Source organism: Pterocles gutturalis, unplaced genomic scaffold (assembly GCF_000699245.1).
Source record: "Pterocles gutturalis isolate BGI_N339 unplaced genomic scaffold, ASM69924v1 scaffold904, whole genome shotgun sequence".
In the NCBI taxonomy this organism is placed as follows: domain Eukaryota; kingdom Metazoa; phylum Chordata; class Aves; order Pterocliformes; family Pteroclidae; genus Pterocles; species Pterocles gutturalis.
This window is the reverse complement of record NW_010130333.1, coordinates 1-21,318: the sequence shown is the minus strand read 5'-3', so window position 1 is coordinate 21,318 and position 21,318 is coordinate 1. Positions and strand designations below refer to the sequence as shown.

At 38.5% G+C, this 21,318-nt stretch overlaps 1 protein-coding gene across 1 annotated transcript; it reads right to left on the bottom strand.

The window, feature by feature from the left end:
• Positions 1–193: 193 nt before the first annotated feature.
• On the bottom strand, positions 194–20,128 carry ERCC3 (excision repair cross-complementation group 3; the record flags this gene model as incomplete). The annotated part of the gene is made up of 13 exons (XM_010080178.1): positions 194–996; positions 1,833–1,985; positions 5,519–5,637; positions 6,815–6,932; positions 7,111–7,207; positions 10,289–10,491; positions 13,625–13,809; positions 15,000–15,314; positions 16,337–16,541; positions 17,370–17,534; positions 17,736–17,871; positions 19,188–19,237; positions 19,892–20,128. Coding segments are annotated over 13 exons (2,118 nt in total), but the record flags the coding sequence as incomplete, so codon positions are not given.
• Between the last annotated feature and the right edge of the window lie 1,190 nt (positions 20,129–21,318).

Below are 21,318 nucleotides of genomic sequence, written 5' to 3'. Positions count from 1 at the left end.
CCTTCCCTCCAGTGTGTCCACCACACAGCAATCTTCACTAAGAAAAAAACCCACAAACTTAGAAATCTTTCCTTTATACCTCTACTTCCAACTCACCTTATGACAAGTTGAAACACTTTTTGTTTCAATAACAGCCTCCACTGTTTAGCAGTTACAATGTTTTTATTGCATGGTTAATAAATAGAACATAAGCAATAAGGGAAGCAGCTTTTATTTCAGCAGCTTCTCAACAGTAGCAAGAAAAATAAGGAAAATGGAGCAAATGCTTTCCTTGAGTTTACTTTTGGAGCAGAGTCCCTCTTTCTCCTTCTCGTCGAACTTCAAAATATTTCCAAACAATTTGTTAGAATTTTAAGACAGGTTTATATCATAAGTATAAATTAGCTCCCCGTTTAAAAATATTGTGTAAAGTGCTCCTATCAAGAGTTGTTCAGCTCACTGAATTATTTTTATTTAAGGGTTTTTTTTTAAAAAAAAGTATTTTGTTGAGCATACACAATAATCAGATAAATAATATTTCAAACATCAGTACAAACTTCATTTACAAAACCTTTCCAGAATTCTTCTGAAAAAGGGTCTTCAACTGATAAAAATAAATTCTATTAATTACCCTGAAAACCAGACAGGTATAACCAGGATCCAGTCAATGGATAATATCTTTCCTGTGATAAGATTTAGTTCCTTTTTTCCTTTCACATTCATCCATGAGAGCACATATATCGTTAAGTAAATATGTGGACATATAGATGCATATAAAAAAAGTCTCCTAAGGGACCTGTCAGAAATTTCAACTCCATATTTTCAGTTATGGAAACAGATACATGGATCCACAGTTTTAACAGAATGCACACATGAAGGACATCATTTCCGGAAGCGCTTAAATAGTGGATGGATGTGTTTATTTGCAGACGCCTTATTCCGTGAAGAGTGGTATTCCATGTAAACCGTATCATCTGCTCCTGACATAGAGCTCATTGTGCCCGTACGACGTGACACCTGCAAGAAAGGCGAGAAAAAACACGTGCTTAGTGTGTGATTACACAGACCGACCCTAACCTACTGATGCCCACTGGCTACTGGGCAGCACTGTTCATTTAGTGACTTTAATGCCAAAAAACCTTCAGGTTTTTTTTTTTTCTTAAGGAAAATTTCCACAAAGAAAGTCATTGCCTGCCACTCACCATAAGAATACAAACATATATAAGATTTAATATGGAAAGATTGAGTAGGAATTCCTAGTGCATTTCAGCACAATGCCATTTAGCTAAAAAATAACTCTAAAAATTAATTACCACACTGTAGCTTGATTTTAACTTATGTATCAATAAATATTTCAGGCTATTTATTTTTCTTATATCTGTTGCAGAAAATGTCAGACTACTACCCACAATAATAGTACTTCTCTTTAAAATGAACAAAAGTCGCTCTTAACACTTCTGTCCTCTGGGCATAAGGAAATCAGGGCATGATTCAAGGAGCACAGTGCCACCACAAAAGAGTATGTGCCATGACATATGGGTATCTTAAAAATGTTTTAAAGTATTTTCATTGCCTATGACTTAGAAGATTTACTTCAAAATCTCTAACAATAGATCTGTCATCTTCTCCCTCAAATACGATGGAGCGCATGAATTCCATGCCTAACTTTCTAGTGCCCAACAAGTGAATTACTCAAATAGCTAAGTCCTAATGCAGCTTAAAAGAATAAATCTCTTCTCCAATGTTTCACAGAGCTCCTAGGGCATCAATGATAGCATCACATTTAGAATTAAAATAGAACGGTCCAGTTCTGTTGCATTTGTGGTCATCCTTTTCAAAGCACTCTTCATTACCTGAGCTGACTTTGAACCATATTCTCCAGCGACTACTTCCTCCTCAGCATCCAGGTCAGATGCTTGCAGGACTTTCTGGAGAAGCTGCTGCTGTTCTTCTTTGGATGAAAATGAAAGTTCTTCTTCTTCCATGCCTGCAAGCTTTGTTATTACCTAAGAAAAAGAGCACAGTACAACATGAGGGCTCTTCTTCCTCAGTGTTAGCTATTCAAAACCAAGATAAGGATTTCTGATTCCATAACCTGTTGGAACGGTCTTCAACTTTTATTAATGGTCTGAACAGCTTAACAGTATGGATAGCACAGATACATATAAAATCTTTCTAAGTAGTGTACATACATATACACACATCCCTTGTTATATTCTAGCTGGAAATGCAAAATACAAACCTTTGAGAAAAAAAAAAAAAAAAGAAAAAAGGAAAGCTCTCAACAGAGGATGTCAGCTAAGCACTGTCCACACCAGCTTGACCAAGAATCTGACCAAAGCACACATAGCTCAGATGCACATTCAACTTACTGGAAGATTAGCTTCATGCTGTGGGCTCTAGATTTGTATAGTTTAAGAACTAGTACTTTATATTTAACAAAAAAAAAAATCCAACAGCTTTCCAGACACTGAGAATTTTACCAATAAACATTGAGGAATATGGGAAAAAAACCCTCTAACAAAGTGAAATGTATGATTTGCTGTTGAGAGACAGTGCAGCAACCTGCAATAAAACATCAGCAAGCAGAGCAAAAGGACTTTTCCAATGTTTCTTTCTGTAGTTAGACACAAGCTAATTTAGCTGTTATGTTTGTTCTCTCTGAAATTCTTAGTAACTCATTCGACAACCATGGATGCGGGGCACATGCCATCTACTGGCAACATAGTGCCATGTACTCTATTAGCTGAAAAACCTCTTCTGAAGAACTGGCAAGCTGCTCAGCTTTTCAAAGCTTTACAACAGGCAGCTTGCTTTCTTAATTATAGGTACTCTGAAAATCTCACTAGAATTTTTCCACTCACTAGAGTTTTCCCACTATGCTTCCAACTTGAAGAGGTTTTGAGAAAGATGTTCTAATTCAGCCATTTCCCTTGATTATGTAGTGTTTCCCCTCCTTATCTTCATTTTTCAGCTTCTCTCTCGAGTCAACACAATCAGAAACTAATTACCTCAGTAATCTGGGCTGGATCTGATCACAAAAATTGATAAAACAATACAAATACAGCTCAAGGCAAAACAAATCCACACTAGATGCAAAGTACTGCTTTTGAAAAACAGGGTAGTTGTTAGGTAGAATGGATAAATCAGTGTTGTGGGCTGTTGTCAATGGCAATTTCTAATTTGAAAATGGTTGTCTTTCTGAGAAATGTCCTAGCTTTAAGAATCCATTCAGGGAAGAAACCTGTCCTACTAAAGTCACGCTATCGTCCCCCTTGTTTATTTAGAGGCACACGTGCTATGATCATCTCAAAAACAAAGAAAAAGGAGTCAGGAAAAGCAATGGGAAATTGCATTAGCCTGTTTCCAGTTGTGGTTGCAAAACAGTGCTAATGTGATTCATAGAACGGAAAGAATTCCCACTACGTCATCATTTTTTTTAAGCTGTTCAACAGAAGCCAAGTTTAAAGTTATGCCCATTTCTTTGATATAGGGAGGAATTCTGCTATTAGTTTAAAATTTAATATATCCTTCATGCAGCCTCTAAATAAAAACACAATGAACTAAATAACTAAACTGTGTTTAGCTAACAAAAAAACCCCCACTAGATAATTAGACTCCAACTGTGATGACAAGGGTCCTATTTAAGAAGCAAAGACAAAATAAGTGATTTAGCAAAAACACATTATTCCAGTCCTCTTTTTGATGAAAGGCAGAGAACGGAGCTATTAAGAGATGGTGAGGTCCTAGTAAGAAAAATGAAAACTGTTACCCTTTTAAAAGGAGTAACAAATTTTTAGTAATTTAGACGTTAAGAACAAAAATTCTGAAGGAGAGGACATCAGAACTGAAATAATTACGTAAAGATGAGGTAGAGTCTCCATATTTGGAAGAATAAGAAGGCAACACCTACTGGGAATGACATATACCTAGTTGATTCTGGCTTGAAGAAACACAATAGATTTTTTTTTTTAAGTCTCTTACAGCCCTATTATTCTTTGATGCCAGTAGAACTAAGGCTTAACGTTTGGCAAACAGAAGAAAATAGATATTCTAATATTTTGTTCCTAAACTGCAAATAAAGAACATTCCAGTACTGGTCAGCTAAAATGTTGCTCCAGATACTCAGGTACCACTTGCACTGCCTTTTTTCCCCCCATATTACACCAAAAGTTCCTAGGACTTGGTCTTCCTTGCAAAATAAAATCCCTTTATTTTAGCCTTTCTTAGTTCTAAAATCCAAGGCATTCAAATATAAGTAAACGGATTTCTCTAATCTTCTTGGCCACAGCCACATAGATGTATTTGCTGTAATTAGCTGCAGCTTAGTACTGATCTACAATTTTGTCAAAATACATTCACTACAAAGCAAAACAAGGTTTTCACACATAAAGATGGTAACATGTCTGTTACAGCGTAAGGATCCCCTTACAGTTCTCCTTAATGCACCAGTGATTACAGAGCAATTATTTACTTCAGCATAGCTGCAGTTCAGAGAGGTTTTACCCACAGGTATGTCCCGTATTGCATGTATGCCTCATGACAAAAAGCTCCTACACAGCTAAGCTCAAGCGGAATCCAGCAGAGGCTGCTTGCCCTTGCATCTCGCACAATCCTTGCGTGATTCTGTCACGGCCACAAGCTTGAGCTTGCTCCCTAAAGGCAGGTATGGGAGCCTTGTCTTTCATTATTCTTCTCTGCAATGTTTCTTATTAGGAAGACTTCTAATTAGAGCAGTAAACTCCAGTTTTGTAAAGAAATAATTTACCTAAAAGCAAGAGCTATCATGACACTCTGTTGCCTTTAACAACCCAATAGATCAGCATATGGGGCAGCCATGGAATAAAAGAAAAATAAATGAGATACACTGTGAAATCTATAAAATAGAGGATCTTTGGTGGAATTAAATTTTATGTTTGGAAGAAGACAACATACAGAGATACATAATAAACTGAAGTACACGGGGTGACTAATTTTCAAGTATGTCAGGAGAAATGAGACAGCAGTAAGTCCTTTACAAAAAGGGAGACTTCTGACTTTCGAGGCATAGCTCTGTTACAGTGTCAACACTGAAAATGTTCTCTGTTCTGAGGAGTATGTTTCAGTTTTAGGTAGGACGATTTCTACTCGGCAATAACAGTCTTTTCCTTGTGATGTTGTGGAAGTTTTCTGAATTGCTGCTGGCCACTACAACATGAACATCTATCAACAAAGCTTATGCACAACTAGGATGATAATGTATAACTGGAGGCCTGCAGATGGACAATTGAGCAGCATAAATATAAACTAACCATGCAAGTAACATTATGCTTCAGTCCCCAGTGGGTGCTTGGTTTGAAGTTAGAATACTTACAAGTATCTACCCTCACAGTAACACAGTTGATAAAACAACACTGGAACAGTTCTTACTTGTGAGCAAAACCTTCATTAATACATTCCATAACTGGAATTCTCAAGTATTTGACCTAATACTAACATGAAAGAATATGAAAGTTATATTCTTAAGCCCCAAGTATAATAAAGAGAAAGGACAAGTTACCTTGAAGCTATAACCTTGATCTACAAGAAATCGTTGTCGCTTCGTTGAATATGCCATTTCCTGAGTGTCTTGGGACACAAGAGAATAAAAAAAGGCATTGTATTCCTCTGCAACCATGCCTAGGAGACAAAGACACCAAGTGATTAGTTTCCTTTGGAACACTGCAACCAAGAACATAAAAAGGACCAAATACTGAAAACAGGTGTTTAAATAAGTTGTGTCTCCAAGAAAACAATCTGCACAGTTTAGCTGCACCCAGACCTTACATAAACTGACTGAAAGTACACAGCATGGAAATTCCTATTCTTGTTCTTAATAACTTGAGAATGGGTGAAAAGGAAAAATGGAAAAGGAAAAGCAGACTAACACAATTACACTGGTGCTCTGAGAAGAACCTGTCTTTATTATGCTAGGCAAGGTGAAAGATAAAATGATTTTTAAGTCTATTACGTAAAGAAGAAGTAAAAAGTCAAGAGCAAGGTTTGCAACACACGTCAAAAAAAGTTCAATAGAAAAAGACAAAGGAAAATTTTTATCAATGTAAACCGGTGTTTGTAGTGGTTTTGCATTAAAAAAAGCAAGACAAAGATATTTAGCTAAGAATTTACAGGGCTATTTGAAGCCCAGGATATACCAGGCTGCATATAATTTTTATATTTTTTTTTTTTTTTTTTTTTTTTTTTTTTTTTTTTTTTTAAACATACGACCTTCAGATCTATTACTCAAACAGCATTGGGTTCTCTTTTGGAACCCAAGGTTTCACTAAGACTTTGTTAATTCATTTACATGGCGTTTGCACGGCACATAAACTAAGTGTACGCAGATCTTAAGTGCAAGTAAAAAGTGTTTTAAGAATAATTTTTCCTAAACAAAAAGCTCCTTAGTTTTGTTTTGCAAAAGCACAACTAGTTGGAAACCAACTCCCGTTTTTAAAAGACAGTAGTCTGCAGCATCAAAAATATGCTTTCTAGAGACTTTCTTTTTAGAAGTAATAGCATGATTTTCAAAAAAACTATTTAATGTTGTGGAAATTATCAAGGAATGAAAAAGTGAAAGAACCACTAAAGAAAAAAAGTTCATTTTCCTTTAGCTGTTTTTGTCCTTTGGAAGTTCTCCCAACACAAAGATTTAGTGACCCACAAAATGCTTTGTTTTCGTTCACTGGTATATAGGAATATAATCTCTTTGACTAAAACGTAATCCAAGGACAATATAAAGTATCATGAAGATCCAGTTTCTCTGCAGTTCTGTGATATTATGATCCAAGGCCCAGAGCCCAATAATCACATAATTTACCTTTTTTGGCTCTCAGCACTCGTCCCAGTCTTTGAGCCTCCTGTCTTCGAGACCCACCATGGGATGAAATCTGAATCAGAACATTGGCTTCCGGCAGATCAAAGGACGTGTCACCTACCTATAAAAGAAGAGCAGCCTTTAAGCAGTATCTTATTTCCATATATTATACACAAAGACTTAATACAAAGTACACCTTTGTGAGCTGCCATACAAAGATGTCAAATGCACATGCATGCACAACTTACTCTTAAAGCTCACTCTAAAGACAGGTACAAGGACACACTGAATGTCCTCACCTTGGAAATGAAAATAGTGTTGATTTTTGGATTGTGCTTGAAGTTTTGAAGAATTTGCATTCTTTCTCCTTGTGCAGTAGGACCATATATATAGGGTCTAAAAAGAACAGAACATATGCAAATTACATCAATTCAAGATTTCTCAATCATTTCTTATGGGCTACTAAGATACCATGGCAGGAAGTGCAGTACACATAAGAACTGACATAAAAGCAAACCAGATTTTGGTACAGCTTACAGTTTACTTTTATCTTGTTTGGCTCTTTACAGCAGCTACCCAGTTGTTTGTGGAACCCTCTGCAGCAATGCAGTCTGCCAGATATTAATTCTGACAGTTATAAATGTTTTACAATTACATGCACCAATGAAGCTGTATATCAACACACTGAATACATCTGCTAAGCCTACATGAAAGACTGAAGGCAGCTGTTAAAATAAGAGATTTATTTTCCCTCAAATCTACTGAATTAGCACATTGAGAGCTGCAATCTTTGCTTCCTATTTAAGCACTTGAAAATACAGACTTCTCTATCAATGATATGCTGAGAGCCATAAGCTGGCTGACGGACATTGTTCTGGGAAAATTATTTTTGCTTTTGAAGCTAACCTCTTGCCTTTCCTAATATTATCTGGAAATACTGAAATTAGAACAAGGTCCCAAACTTTCCATGGCCACAAGTAGCTCTCAGTAGCATTTCACCTAAGGTTTCTAACATTTGATGATGAATCACAGTGTAACATTTAACATCTCAATCCAGAAGGCTCACACAAACTCTCAGTCACCCACAGACTTCATGAGTAACTTGGGCTACTAAGAATTTTGCAGGGAAAAAAGCTAGGAACAGTGAAGCCCACATAAAAAAAATGAGAGGCATGCAGGAGTGCACAGCCATCGCTCTTTCATCTGTTGCACTACTTTTCCAAATGCTTGTTAACAAGCATCTCCAAATAACAGGAACCAAGTTCTACAATTTCTATTTTGTTGACACTTCCATACATTATTTCTAACTCAAGGAACCAACCCCACGTGTTTCATTTAATATTCCACGTACATGGGTGGTAGCTGAACATAAACATGCAGTACATAGTAATAAGGTTTTCTATTCTTATCAGCTAATTACTGTGTGTTGGCTTCTCTTGCTTTCTTTACTAAAAATTTATTCTAATTTTTCTTTTATCAAGCAATCCTAGTTGTCTCTAATCTAGTTCTTCTATTTAGTGCATTTAACCAGATTTTTAGAAAAACACAACTAAAAAATGAAAGTGGTAGACGAGTCAACTCTGAAACAATATTGTTATTATTCAACGAGTAACATTCAGTAATATTTTTAAGCCTTATTGTAAATTTAATTTAATATTTAAATTGTGATGATTATAATCCCCAACAAAATTTAAATGGAAGATTTAAACTGAAACTAAAGCACTTGTGAGCCTTCTGCTTTCTAAAGCCACCAAGAAAGGTTTCAAACACATTTTTTAAGAACAGAATAACCTAGAACTCCTGGCTATCAATCCTCTATTTTACCTCCCACAGATCTTACTTGACAATGATTCATCACCACGTATCTGAGTACCTTCCTGAACTTACAATATCCAATGCTAGACTGATTTTTTTTTTATATGACCCCTTTTCCTCACTGCAAAAAGATATTTGAGGGATCAGCAAAGATAGGACCCTCTCCCATTAACTGACGTAACCGTCAAAACCATAGAGGCACAGTCCTTCAGAAACACTGATTTAGACATGGTAATAACACCTGTAAAAACCGGTCAGCACCTGAGCTATATGACACTGCTCGTAGCAAACGATCATAGAAAATTCTCTGGTTATAATACAGACTCTCTCACCTTGAATCCAGCACTGCAAGCCTCCTTTCTTTCTAACACTGCTGGCCGTATAACCTGGCACTCTCTACACGATGTGAGGAACAGAGAATTTACTTATGAACACGAAAAGCAAGCACCTAACATTTCTTTAACTGTTTTCGCTGTCATGTTTCTACAGCATCTATCCCACTGAACAACTGCTGTGCTACTTAGTAAGCACCCCCTCCCAGCATCGCCTCTGCTAAATGCTTTCTCTGTGGTGCAGTGAACGCTGCTACTGACATTCCAGAGGCATCATTACAGCTAATCTCTGTCCAGACAGATTAAAAAAAATGATGAAAGAGACCACGGGTGTTGGAATCCATCCAGCACCATTAGCTCTGCTTACTATTTGATGTCACAGCAAGCCAGTACAACATGGCTGTTAGAGTCAAAACTGATCCCGAGTTTTGCGAAATGTGAGGTTTGTTTGTGGTTTTGCTAAGAAGTACGGCTGAAAATCCTAGACGTGAAATCATACGCAGTCAAAATGCCCCACAGCTTCCCACAAGTAAGGTGTTACATGGGCTTGTCAAAGAAAGGTTGAGGACAGCTTTTACGCTTATTTGCCCCAATAATTGCTCTATACCTGATCCTAGCAAACACTTCCCCCAAACCCTATGAACACACTGACGGTAACCCCGCATTAACCTCTATTTGTACCACCTTCCATAACTACACTCATTTTACAGTAATCTGAGATAGCTGAGGAGCTCACGGGAGCAATATCCTTTTGTTTAGTAAATTATTACAGCAGTTCTAGGCAGCGCACTGGTACAGCACAGAACCCCAAAGTTTGTCTTAGGTTTTTTTAGACAAGTTAAAGACTTTTTGAGAATCCAAAGAGGAAGACCCTGGGCCCCAAAAGACACTGAAAGATCCACCAAGTGTTTATTTTAAAACCTTCATCTGAGAGAGAGAGAGAGAGAGAGAGAGAAAGCTACTGTCAGTTAAATAAACAGTTCTAGTGATATTTTTTAAAGCCCCTAATGTTTCCACTGTCTTATAATAATAATAATAAAATGGATGGAGAAATACTAACAGTATTTCACAGAAATCTTGGACAAAAACTCCTCTGAGGCAAGTGTTAAACAGAGGTTATTTTCAAACAGCTCTACACCAAAATAACATTGTAGTACTGATAAAATCCATCCAAAAAATACCCTCCTGAGCTCCTTTTTATACAGGAGAATTGGAGTTAAATCAAAGTATTACAAGAAATATCCAAAGACTACTGAAAGCTGCAAGATTACAAGGCAATTTTCCAGGAAGAAGGAAAACAACAGTGCCAGTGTTGGTTGTGAACACTTACTTCCCAAGTCTGATTGCATACTCCTTCAGTGCAAACACATTGTCAGCAAATACGATGATTTTATCATTCCGTCGCTCATGAAACTTAATCAGGAACTGGCAGGCTCTGAATTTATTTGGGTTCATGGTGTACAGCAGTATCCGTTTCTTTGTTTTGATAGCTACATATTCTCTATAAAATTCAGGTGACATTGGGCACCAAACCTAAAATTAGAAAACATACACACACACAAAGCAACCCTTCGTTATTTATTTATTTATTCCCATGGGAATTAAAAAAAACATTGAAGGGATGATAATGCATAACAACTTTCTGTACAGTGCAGGCCACAAATTTTAACACAGTAATTTCTGTATTAAAATGAAAGTTACTGAATTGGTGTAGCCTCCAGCACTGCCAGACTCTGTTTAACCTCATTAAAATTCTGGCCTTCCAAAATGCTTTGGCAGCAAGATCCAAGATAGAAATAGGCAGCGGAATTGGAACAGGACTGGAAGGTATTTCCTCTGTGTTTCATACTTAATAATTTTATTGAACGCTACTACTTTTTCAGGGCAATAATTAAGGGAATGCACTGTCTGTGTAATCTCTCTGTCACAGCAGTCAAAGCTTTTTCCACACACACACACAAAAAATTTCATCCATATTCTGAAAGCTCAGGGACACATTTAAGTCTTCACTACAGAAACAGTTTACCAATCCTTTTTTCATATACCCACAAAGGAGTGACTTTTATTTTAACACCTACTGAGTCTACAACTGTTGCTATACTAGAGTTTTTTAGAAGTTTCCTTAAGCAATTATTTTATTACGTAAATATAGATCATAGTACTGCACAAGTCTAGGCTTACTGAGATATTTTTTCTGCTCTAGCATAAAAACAGAAAAAATATCTATCTATAGCATACAATGACACCATCTATAGTGCATGTAATTTATAAGATATTCTGCTGTACATGGGCTCTTCCCCCATATACACTGCACAGTACAAATTAACAGAACATTGCAAAGAAAAGCCTCTTTCATAACCCTTGTTCAGCTAAGGAAGTTAAAAAAAATACATTCACAAGTGTGACAACTTACAGGAGCTCATTTAAACAAGCTGAATTGCTCAGTACTGTTAAGAACTACCTTTTTGTTTCAAAACATTTTTTTCCACTGAGTTAAATGGTAGACAAGGCTTTTTTCATCCCTTGACTACATTAACAATCAATTTATGCATTGAATAGGCTCTGTTGCTATTGTATTATTTTAAATTCTTAAATCAGAATAGTTCAAAGAGAGAATGAGAAATGAATACTGGTAATTTTATTGTAGTAAAATAATTCACCTATTGCTCAATGCTTCTGACTACGTGTCAAATTGAATATTGTTTTACTTTGTATTTGCACTCTCTTCTGGATTTGGAAATGGATAAAATCTGCTTCTCATCCCAATGATCTTTTCATTTTTATATTTTGCAAAACACGCACTCCAAGCCAAAAACTTCATATGGCAGCTGGCAAAGGGATTATTTGTAAACTACAAAACTCTGAAAATATAGTTTAAGAACAGCCTTGTTCCCTTTTTTAAAATGTCTTTTAACTTTTTAAACTGTGCTGCTTGTTCTCTTTTATAGCAGTGAAAGAGTAACACCTGCAATGACCACGACCTGCCGTATCAGACAGCAGCACTGCCCTCTCTTGCCACCTGGGAAGAACCGCACTTAAAGAGCAAACCAGACATCTGTCTTGGCTATGGGGAATAAGCCAAGTTGATTAAAGATGCTACTTCTCAACAACATGTCAAGAAAATCCAAACAAATATGCAATGCAGCTGTGCACATATCAGACTTGTTATTTACCAGCCTTCTTTGTTTTTGGGAGTCCCATCCAATGTTGTTTCAAAATATTGTCTTGGCTTAAAGAATATAAACTTAAGAATTTTCACATCATTCAGAACAAAGGTAGCCCATGCGTCACTTTTCAATGTCCAAAGGACAGTTCAGGGACTGAGAAGAATTAAGCTCCCAAGGCAGAATTAACCAAAGAGCCCAAACAGTCAAATTTGAATTTGCAGACTGGTTACTCTCCCTTCAACCTAGTTATTTTCTAGATGCTCTTCATTTGCATTTTATTACTTAAAAACAGTTGTAGGCTGTTTCCTTCCACAACCTCCAGTCTGCACAAAGTTTGAAGGGAGAGCAGCTGATCTGCATCTTCTATTCCAGTACCAGAGGCAGGAAGAATTGCATGAAACTACCACGACACATTTAAAAAACAAAACCCAAACAAACCCAACAACCAACAGCAAAAAAACACCAAAAACCCTATAAACAACAACAAAAAAACCAGAATGCAAACCCCCCAGGAACAAAAACAAGAGACAGTTAAGTTACAAAACTATCATAGCACCACGTTGTAGCTGATAAAACTTCACTTCCATTCAATGGAAATTTGGACAAGTCATGAAAAAGAAACCCTCTGATTGTTACACAGAAACCATGTAAATGATTGAGGGCTTGGAGAAGTATCAGAAGTAACAGATATCTTTGCCCTGTTTTTATACTCTTCCCCACGTATCTTCCTTGACAATTATCAAAGACAATATATTAAGTTAGACCTTTAGTCTGCCCCAGAAAGATTACTCTAACATTCTAATGTGCCTGTGTGAAAGGTTTTCTGATACCAGACTTTTCTCTCACCCTTATGCTGGAAAGAACTGAGGTCACATCACTATACTGTAAAGAAATGGTAAGATGGAGTCCTATGTTTTCAGTTTCACCCTCATGAATTCAGGCCTGAGATAAGCAGGTGTTTTTTTTTATGATTTTTAAACTTTCTACGCTCCTTCTTTGTTTTAAGAGTTACAAGAATTGTCCTCAAATGACTACAGACTGTCTACCAGTTGAAGTCTCTAAAAAGCAGCTTCCAGCAAATCAGCGGAAGTTATGCTCACCATAATACGATGTTATACTGCCACAGAGAACTGAGCTTACAACATGAAGTCAAGTCAGACAACACAGATGTCAACTGCATCAAACTAGGTCTGCAACGCTGCAATCACTGGTCACATTTCCGAACACTGACTTAGAGACAGCCAATCAAGCACCACAATCCCCACAGAGACAGAGTGCTGAAGTCACTCTGAAGAACACGTGATTGTACAACACGTGGCTACTGGATTTGCCACATGTTCATATTGACCAGCGACAGCCTTGCCTAAGCTACAAAGTCAAGTCATAAGGGCACCTGTTTTTCCCAGTTAAACACTTACATTTTCATCCATCTTCCTTAAAAAAAAAAAGTTATAAGCATACTAAATATACAGTAGTAGTATCAAAAAGCAGAGCATCACCTCAGCACACTGGACTTTAGCAATGTAGCCACTGTTCTGCAGCTCCATCCAGTTGGCTTCATAGAGCTTTGGTCCGATCAGGAAGTTCAGGTCAACAATTTTATCATCTTCTCTGACCAGGGTAGCAGTCAGCCCCAGTTTACAATGAGCTTGTACAATTGTGAGCACACGTCTGAACATTTTTGCTAATAAATGCAAGACAAATTTTCTTTTTACTTTCTTGAATTAATTTAGAAGACAAATACCGCAACTTAAAAAAAAAAAACAAAAACAAAAAAAACCAAAACAACAAAAAAAAACCTTTCATCAACTCCTAAAAAAAAGCAAGCACCATGCTGGGAAATTTTACCCCATTTCACATACACTTCTAACAAATCTGTGTCATAGAAAGACTTCACACTGGTTGCAGGTTTAGTTTACATCTTCAGTGTACTCTGAAAATCCCAGTAAACTTTCTGGCATCTTTTTTATTTCCCATTTCCTGAGAGAAAATGAATATATTAAGAGGTTATATGGCTTGTTTTAGGTCACACAGTATTTAATAGAAAGAACTATGACACAAGGACTCTTGGCTGACTGCCACATTCAAGACTTCTAGTAATTGGCAGAATTACTCATCTTCAGTATTGCTAGAGATCACAGAGGAGATTCTGTACCTTAATTTTTATGAAGCCCAGAAAGAACAAAAGTGAAAGAATGGTAGCAGCAACATGCTACTTTGATAAAATGGCAATTAATTATCATGGTCTACTTCTGAAATCCATCATTTTTGCAGACACCTAATTATATTCAAATGAAATAATGAGAACAAGGTACAGCAGCTAACACAATCCTGGGTGATATTTTTAGCCAGGATTATTCCACAGACAATTTAATACTACATTACTGCCTTCCAATTACTTAGCGATTTCAAATACAACAGCTATTTCTGGACAGTAATCACTATGGTTACTCATATTTTATTGAGTAGAAATAAATATTAAATTATAGCCTACAGTGCCACTACATCTCGAACGAAAAGAAAGGAAATGAATTCTGCTCCTGTTCAAATTTGTCTACAGGAAAATTATACAAATGTAATTCAGGTATCTTAAGAGCACTTTATCAAACTACACAGGAGAAGGCACTTGTATTTTACGCTGCTATTATAGAAAACACAGTGTCTAATCTGAAGGGTTTCAGAAAACCAATGGTCAGCAAAACTCTGTAGTATCAAGGAAAAAAAAAGAAAAAAGAGAAAATAGAACAAGGCAGTCTGCTTGTCTCAAAACCCTAAGCCATGAGTTTACTCACCATATTAATAATATGCTTCTAAAAGAGCAGAGTAACATCAACAGCACATGTAACACAAAAGGTTTGCACATTGTTTCCTTACCAGGGATAGTATGTACTTCATCAAGTATCATCAGGCCCCACTCTTGACTTTTAAGCCACTCCATTACTCTCTCTGCTTCCCAGGATCTTTTTGTCGTGTGTCCCAACATGGAGTATGTGCTGATAGCAATAGAACAGCCAATGGGCTTGTCTTTGGCATCAGAAGTGAACCGACATATCTGACTGTCGTCGATGGTGGACCACATCTTGAACTGGGCTTTCCACTGCTCTACAGACACTGCAGAATTACCAAGCACCAGACACCGCTTGCGGACAGTACATGCAGCTGTCACTCCAACTAGAGACTTGCCAGCACCTGCAGAGGAAGAAGAGTGATATTCATTAGTCATCTCTCAGATATCACTAGAGTAGGAAGGGGGAAAAAAAAAAGAAGAGACAAGGAAAACGGGAAAACTGAAAAGATATCAAATCAGGTAAGGGTAAATTCTTCATTGTTTCTTTACTATAATAGTCTTGAAGCAATGGAGTATTCACTTCTAAAAAACCAGATGGATTGTCTACTGGACATGTAACTGTATTTTCTCAAGAAAATAATTGTAAACAACGGCTTTACCAGTTAGAAACAACCATTTTAATGCTTTCTTAATTTCAAAAGCAGGTTTCAAAAGCTTCCCCTAGAGGTGATTAAACCTACTGCCCTGTCAGTACGTTCATTCCCCCACACAGCAAGTAATTAAATCTTTCCATTCCTCCTAGACACTTCTTCCAGGATCCCGTACACACACTCTCAGGTCCTCACTGTATCTCCTGTGTACCTCTTCCACCCCTAATACTTAAGGCACTGCCATGCAGACTCCTGTTCTCTCCCTTTTCTATTGCTTCCCATAATTGTCCCAATCTGCACATTCCACACTTCTTTCTCAACTTCCCCTGCCCAGAACTTGTGTGTGCAAGCTCTTTTCTTCCTTGCACATCTCTTCATGCCATATTTGTATTCCCAGTTCCCCCCCAGTCTCTCTATTCCCAACCAAGGAACAAATTATTCCAATGCCAACAGCTTTACATCTCACTGGAAGAGCAGCAGAGTGGACTTAGAGGGAAGAGCGAAAGCACGAACAGCAATCCGAAGCTACCACAACCACCAATCAGTTCTTGTCACTCCAGGGATACTGACAGAACTGTTAAGCAGATGCCTGGCAGTCTCTCAACCAGGCTCTCCCTCACCACCCCTTTGCTAAAAACCAACAGGACTCTGCATACTGGTACCCAGAACAGTCCCTACTACTGTTTGAAATCTAAGCAGCTGTTATATTTGGAAGTTACCTTACTACAACTGAAAAAAGAACAAAACCCCTAAACACCAACCCAGAAACTTACCACATGGCAAGACAATAACACCAGATCTGGCTCGCCCATTTCCAAACATCTTCCGTAGGCTTTTCTCTTGATAGGGCCTGAGGACAGCTGTGGGTTTCAGATCTATGTTAATATCGGGATTCACTGAATCATTTCTGAAATCATATTCTGCCAGCAAGGGATACTCCAAATGGATACAACGCTTCTGAAGTTCTTCAATCATCTCCTGAAGAGGAAGCAAAGCTTCAGATGGTAAATTTTCTACATCTGAATTAATTCTTTTTTCTTTTTTTCCCAAGCAACCAGGTTATATAGTACCATGTGAAGTTACATTTATCTTCTATGCTCATGAAGTCTTCAAGAGATAAAGTTTATTCCAAACAATTTATTCGTGACCACCTCTGCCTGCCTCAAACATTTTAAATAACAGTTGATATTGGAGAGGGCTATTTACATTGATGCATTAATCTCAGATATGTTGCTGTTTATCTGGCAGTGACCTAACTACACCCTGAAGTCCTGCAACAAACTCGAGAAATTTTACAAAAGCTCTCTGAAAGTGAGAACTGTGCTCCAATCTGCAGCTACCCTTCTCAAGCTATGCAATCAGAACCACCAAGACTTCCTCCTGCAAATATGAATCAAAAAACCCCCCCCCCCCCAAAAAGAAACCCACAAAAACCAAAACAACAAACCAAATCCGCTCTGAAAATAACAGCAGATTTGCGTTCCACTACATTCTCACTTGTCTTGCACAAAGCAACACTACGCTGCACACCACAGGAACCTCTCTCAGTCTCTGGAGCCTTTCTCTAGCCTGCGGAGCACCACGCCCTGCGGGCAGGGAAGGAACAATACCCAGCCTGCCTCCCACTGTACTGAAGAGGAAGATCCTAAGAACTTGGAAGGCAAAAGGAAAGAAAAGTTAATGACTTCCAGTGATCTTCCCAATCAAACAAAGAACCACGGTACTTTACATTATGTTCTCATGCTTCTTTGAAAGTCTTGGGCACCTTCCCCAAAGCTACAAATGCAGTGACTAAACTACTCATACCTGCTTGACTTCGAAAGATACTGTCTGTGTTTCTTCCTCCTCTTCCTCATCTTTGTCCATCTGTTCATAAAACTCAAATAAGTCAGCTGGGACATCTGGCTTATTCTGAGAATCTGTTCCCTGTGATGTTGATGGACCAAAGCCACCTTCACTGGATTTGGAAATCTGAAATGGATGGACAGGAATTCTCAACAAGAGTTTCATTAAAAACACACTCCCTGCTCCCAACAAATTTGGGTTCATTAAGGAGGCACAAATCATTGCTGGCAACTGAAAGCAACTGCTGATACAACTAGTAACCACTCCAAACTACTCAACAGTCTATCTAATGTTAATTCAATCATTTTAAAACATGCCCAAACATACCGCTGATTTACTTGTGAATGTCTCTGTAATGAGCTCTGTTTCTTCACCCTCAGCATTTCTCAGGCGACAGTCTCTAATAACATGGTCTTGCAGAAGCTGCTGAATGACATCAGGGTGGGTACTTTCCACAAAATACCTAGATTTAAGAACAAAAAACCCCACTTTTAATGAACTAATCAAGTGAAGAACTTACAAGAAGAGTGGCATAGATGCTTAAATACATAGCTATCCCAGATGCACTCTCAAGTATCCATCCTGGGGGTGGTAATTTAAAAATAAAGAAATAATGCAACCAAAATTTTCAAAAGATGCCTCATACCAAAAGCATCATGTACTTTGCAGTTATCCATCTTGCTCAAATGTTTGCTAACATAACACAAGTGGGAAAACTCCAGCAGAACTGCCCAGAGAGAGCTCTCACACACAACTTGTGACACAAGCCAATTTTTTTGAGACTGAATTGAGGCGAGTCTGTAAAAACACTGGATGTAGTGTTTTAAAAAGCCCAAAAGACAGAAATCCAAAACCTCCAAAACACAAACCATCTAAAAATTTAAATTAGTGCATCATGAAATTGATTCTTTCCCTGGAGATTCATCAATGACACTGGTTGGAGATCACAGTTAAAATGTAAGCCAAGAGAGACTTAAGTCTTAACTGACATGGGAGAAATCTTTTTCTCAGAAACACCTATGAGGAGAACAAAAACCTGCTAGTAATTTTAGCGCTAGTTTTACCCAAAGCAGTGGGTTCAAAAAAGCAGCAGCACAAGCAGAACATTAGATTATAGTCCCAGGGCTTATCTACAGCTGTCGGACAAAACAGAACTTCACAAAAGGAGAAAGAGAACACACAGGCAAAGTACAGACACAGGCTTCAGGTTTCTGCTGTCTGCTTCCCTTCCCTCTCCCTACTGCAGAATCGCAGGTTTAGATAAAACTGGTCAGCTCTAAATTAGCTGACCTCTTCAAGATCCCTTCTAACATTATCTTCTAGGTTTAAAACAAATAAGATTCAATACAGCAACAAACACACACTTCTTGCCAATGGATCTGCTTATCCTTCCTGAATAATGGATTACAAATCCTAATACACAAGACTGAAAGACAGCTCTAGAAACAGTTGTCTCACCAGGCTCAAGTAAATTACGAAGGAATGAATAAACAATTATCTGAAAACCTTAAGGTTAAGGCAAGTTCAAGCAATAAAGAAACAAGCTAGAAAATAAAACTTGCAGCCTATTTTTAGAAGTGTACTGATAACCAGTAGTAGCTCAGGACAAACTGAATTCATTCACTAATATATTAAACACTTTGAACAATTGAAAAAATTATGTTGTATTGATAGATGCTACACTCACCTGGGAGCTGTAAGACTCAAGAGCTACTGAGACCACTCACTCATCCACAGCTGACCTCCTCTGCCACACTAGTTAAGGAAGAAACCACTTACCTGTTATGTTTCAGCACCAGCTTCACCTTCCCATAGCTGACGGTACACAGCTACAAACGAACAAGAGCAGTCGTTAGAAATACACAAAAGAGCGATTCCACATTTGGGACCACATGCTGCAACGCAGTTTAGGTCTTTGTGGGGAAATATCATATCATAAAACATTTCCTTGCAACGTTGTTATGCTTATGGAACAAACCTGAAAAGGTATTTTCAGAACACGCACATGTCATCTCACATAGGAGATCCATCACAGATACTCAGTTTTTATACCCAATTCCAATCTGCTTTCAAGACTACAAGAGCATACTCGCAGGATAAGGTAGGCTATGCTTTACAGCGCCCAGCTATTCCAGACTGCTCCCGACATTCACAGTCTTCTTCTATAGCAAATCTGAGGAAACTTTCCCCAGGTACAATTGCTACTGGCTAAAAGTGTGTACACAGACACTTTGGTATACTTTTTTTTTTTTTAAAAAGGTATAAACCCCACAGAGAATATATTGTGAAAACAGTATGTGCACGGTAATATACTACAGAAAAAGACAAAAAACAAGATAAAGCCTCTGTTCTCTTGAAACAGTGACAGAATAAGAATGTAAAAAAAATGAATGATAAAAAAAAAATCAGTTAAGCAGAGGCAACAGGAAAGGCTTTCACTAGTAGCCGTAGATACATTTCCAAAGCCAATAAAACAGTCCTACCTTGATAAACTGAATTATTCCATCTGGGACACCAGTCTTGCTCAGTTTTTGTAAATACTCTGTGATGTCACTTGTTTGTAAGCCAACACTAACAGCAGCATACAGTGAGTAAGCAGTCAGCTTGTACTCATGAATGTGGGTGGGTCTGCACACAGGCTCAGCAATGGCAACCAAAAAATCCTGCGCGTATTTGTAAACTGGAGAAAAGGCTTCCAGAAAAATATGGCCATCAGGAGCCTATAGAAATAAAAAGAAACACTGAAGGCACAACATTGTTAGTGTAACAGAATCAGGAATTTCTTATAAAGCAGCCATTATGATCTAGAGACAGTCCGCTATTTAGGTAGTAACGCATCACAGGGTTTCAAAAGAAGTGTTTGCCCCAACAACGAAACTACAAGGGGGAAAAAAAATAAAATAAAGGAGATACAGGAATATATAACATTTGTCTTCTGAAAAAGTCCAGACAGTGACTTGTCCATGTCCCTTCTATGGCACTAAGAATGAACCACACCCAGATTGATTAAGCTTTTCCAGATTGACATTTTGGGGTAATTTTCTTTATTAATGCTAAGCAAACTGCCCAAGCAGAGGCAAACTTCCAGCCCCATTTGCCCGACATAATACAAAATAAAACACCCTCACTCACTTTACGCTGAATGAACAGAGGAGGAAAGATAGTAGTCACGTGTCACAGCATTCAGGAATGGATGCCCCACAGAGGCTGGCAAGACAACCATCTCTCCTCTATACACTTGTACTACCGGCCAAGCCTAGGACAGGTTCATTGATGTCCCTTTTGGGACAGAGAAAATAACCAGTACTGAGACCAGCCTGTCTTAATGACGTTCCATTCCAACATATAAAACCCGCTGCTGTGTCACTGCCAACACCACTGAGACCAGCCTGTCTTAATGACGTTCCTTCTGTGTCACTGCAACAACCCTACTAGTGTCATTAGCCAACAGGATCACTTCCCTGAGCCATTTTACCTCCCTCCCAGAAACACCTGGCGCAAGGCGCTCCACTGCCCTGGTCGGCCAGTACCACACCCACAGCAAGGGGTGCCCGAGGGAGAGGGGACTTGAGAGGAGACCGCTGGGATGGGAGGAAGTCCCCAGGGGCTTTCAGAGGGGCTCCCAGGCTCCAGGGACTGGCAGCATTATCTGGGGCAGCCTCACGCTGCTCACACCCCGACTGTCTCCACCCAGCCCACCAGACCCAGGGCGAGCCCGGCTGCCAGGGAGCTGCCAAGGCCACCCCAGGCGCACGCTGTCCCCACCTGCGCACAAACCCTTTCCCTTGGTGTCCCTCCGCAGCACGGAGCCGGCTCTGCTGGGCGCCCTGGGGCCAGTCCCGGCTCCTTTACGGGGGGAAAACCCACCGAGCAAACGCGTCCCTGTCAGTCTCCCTGACACACCATCGTA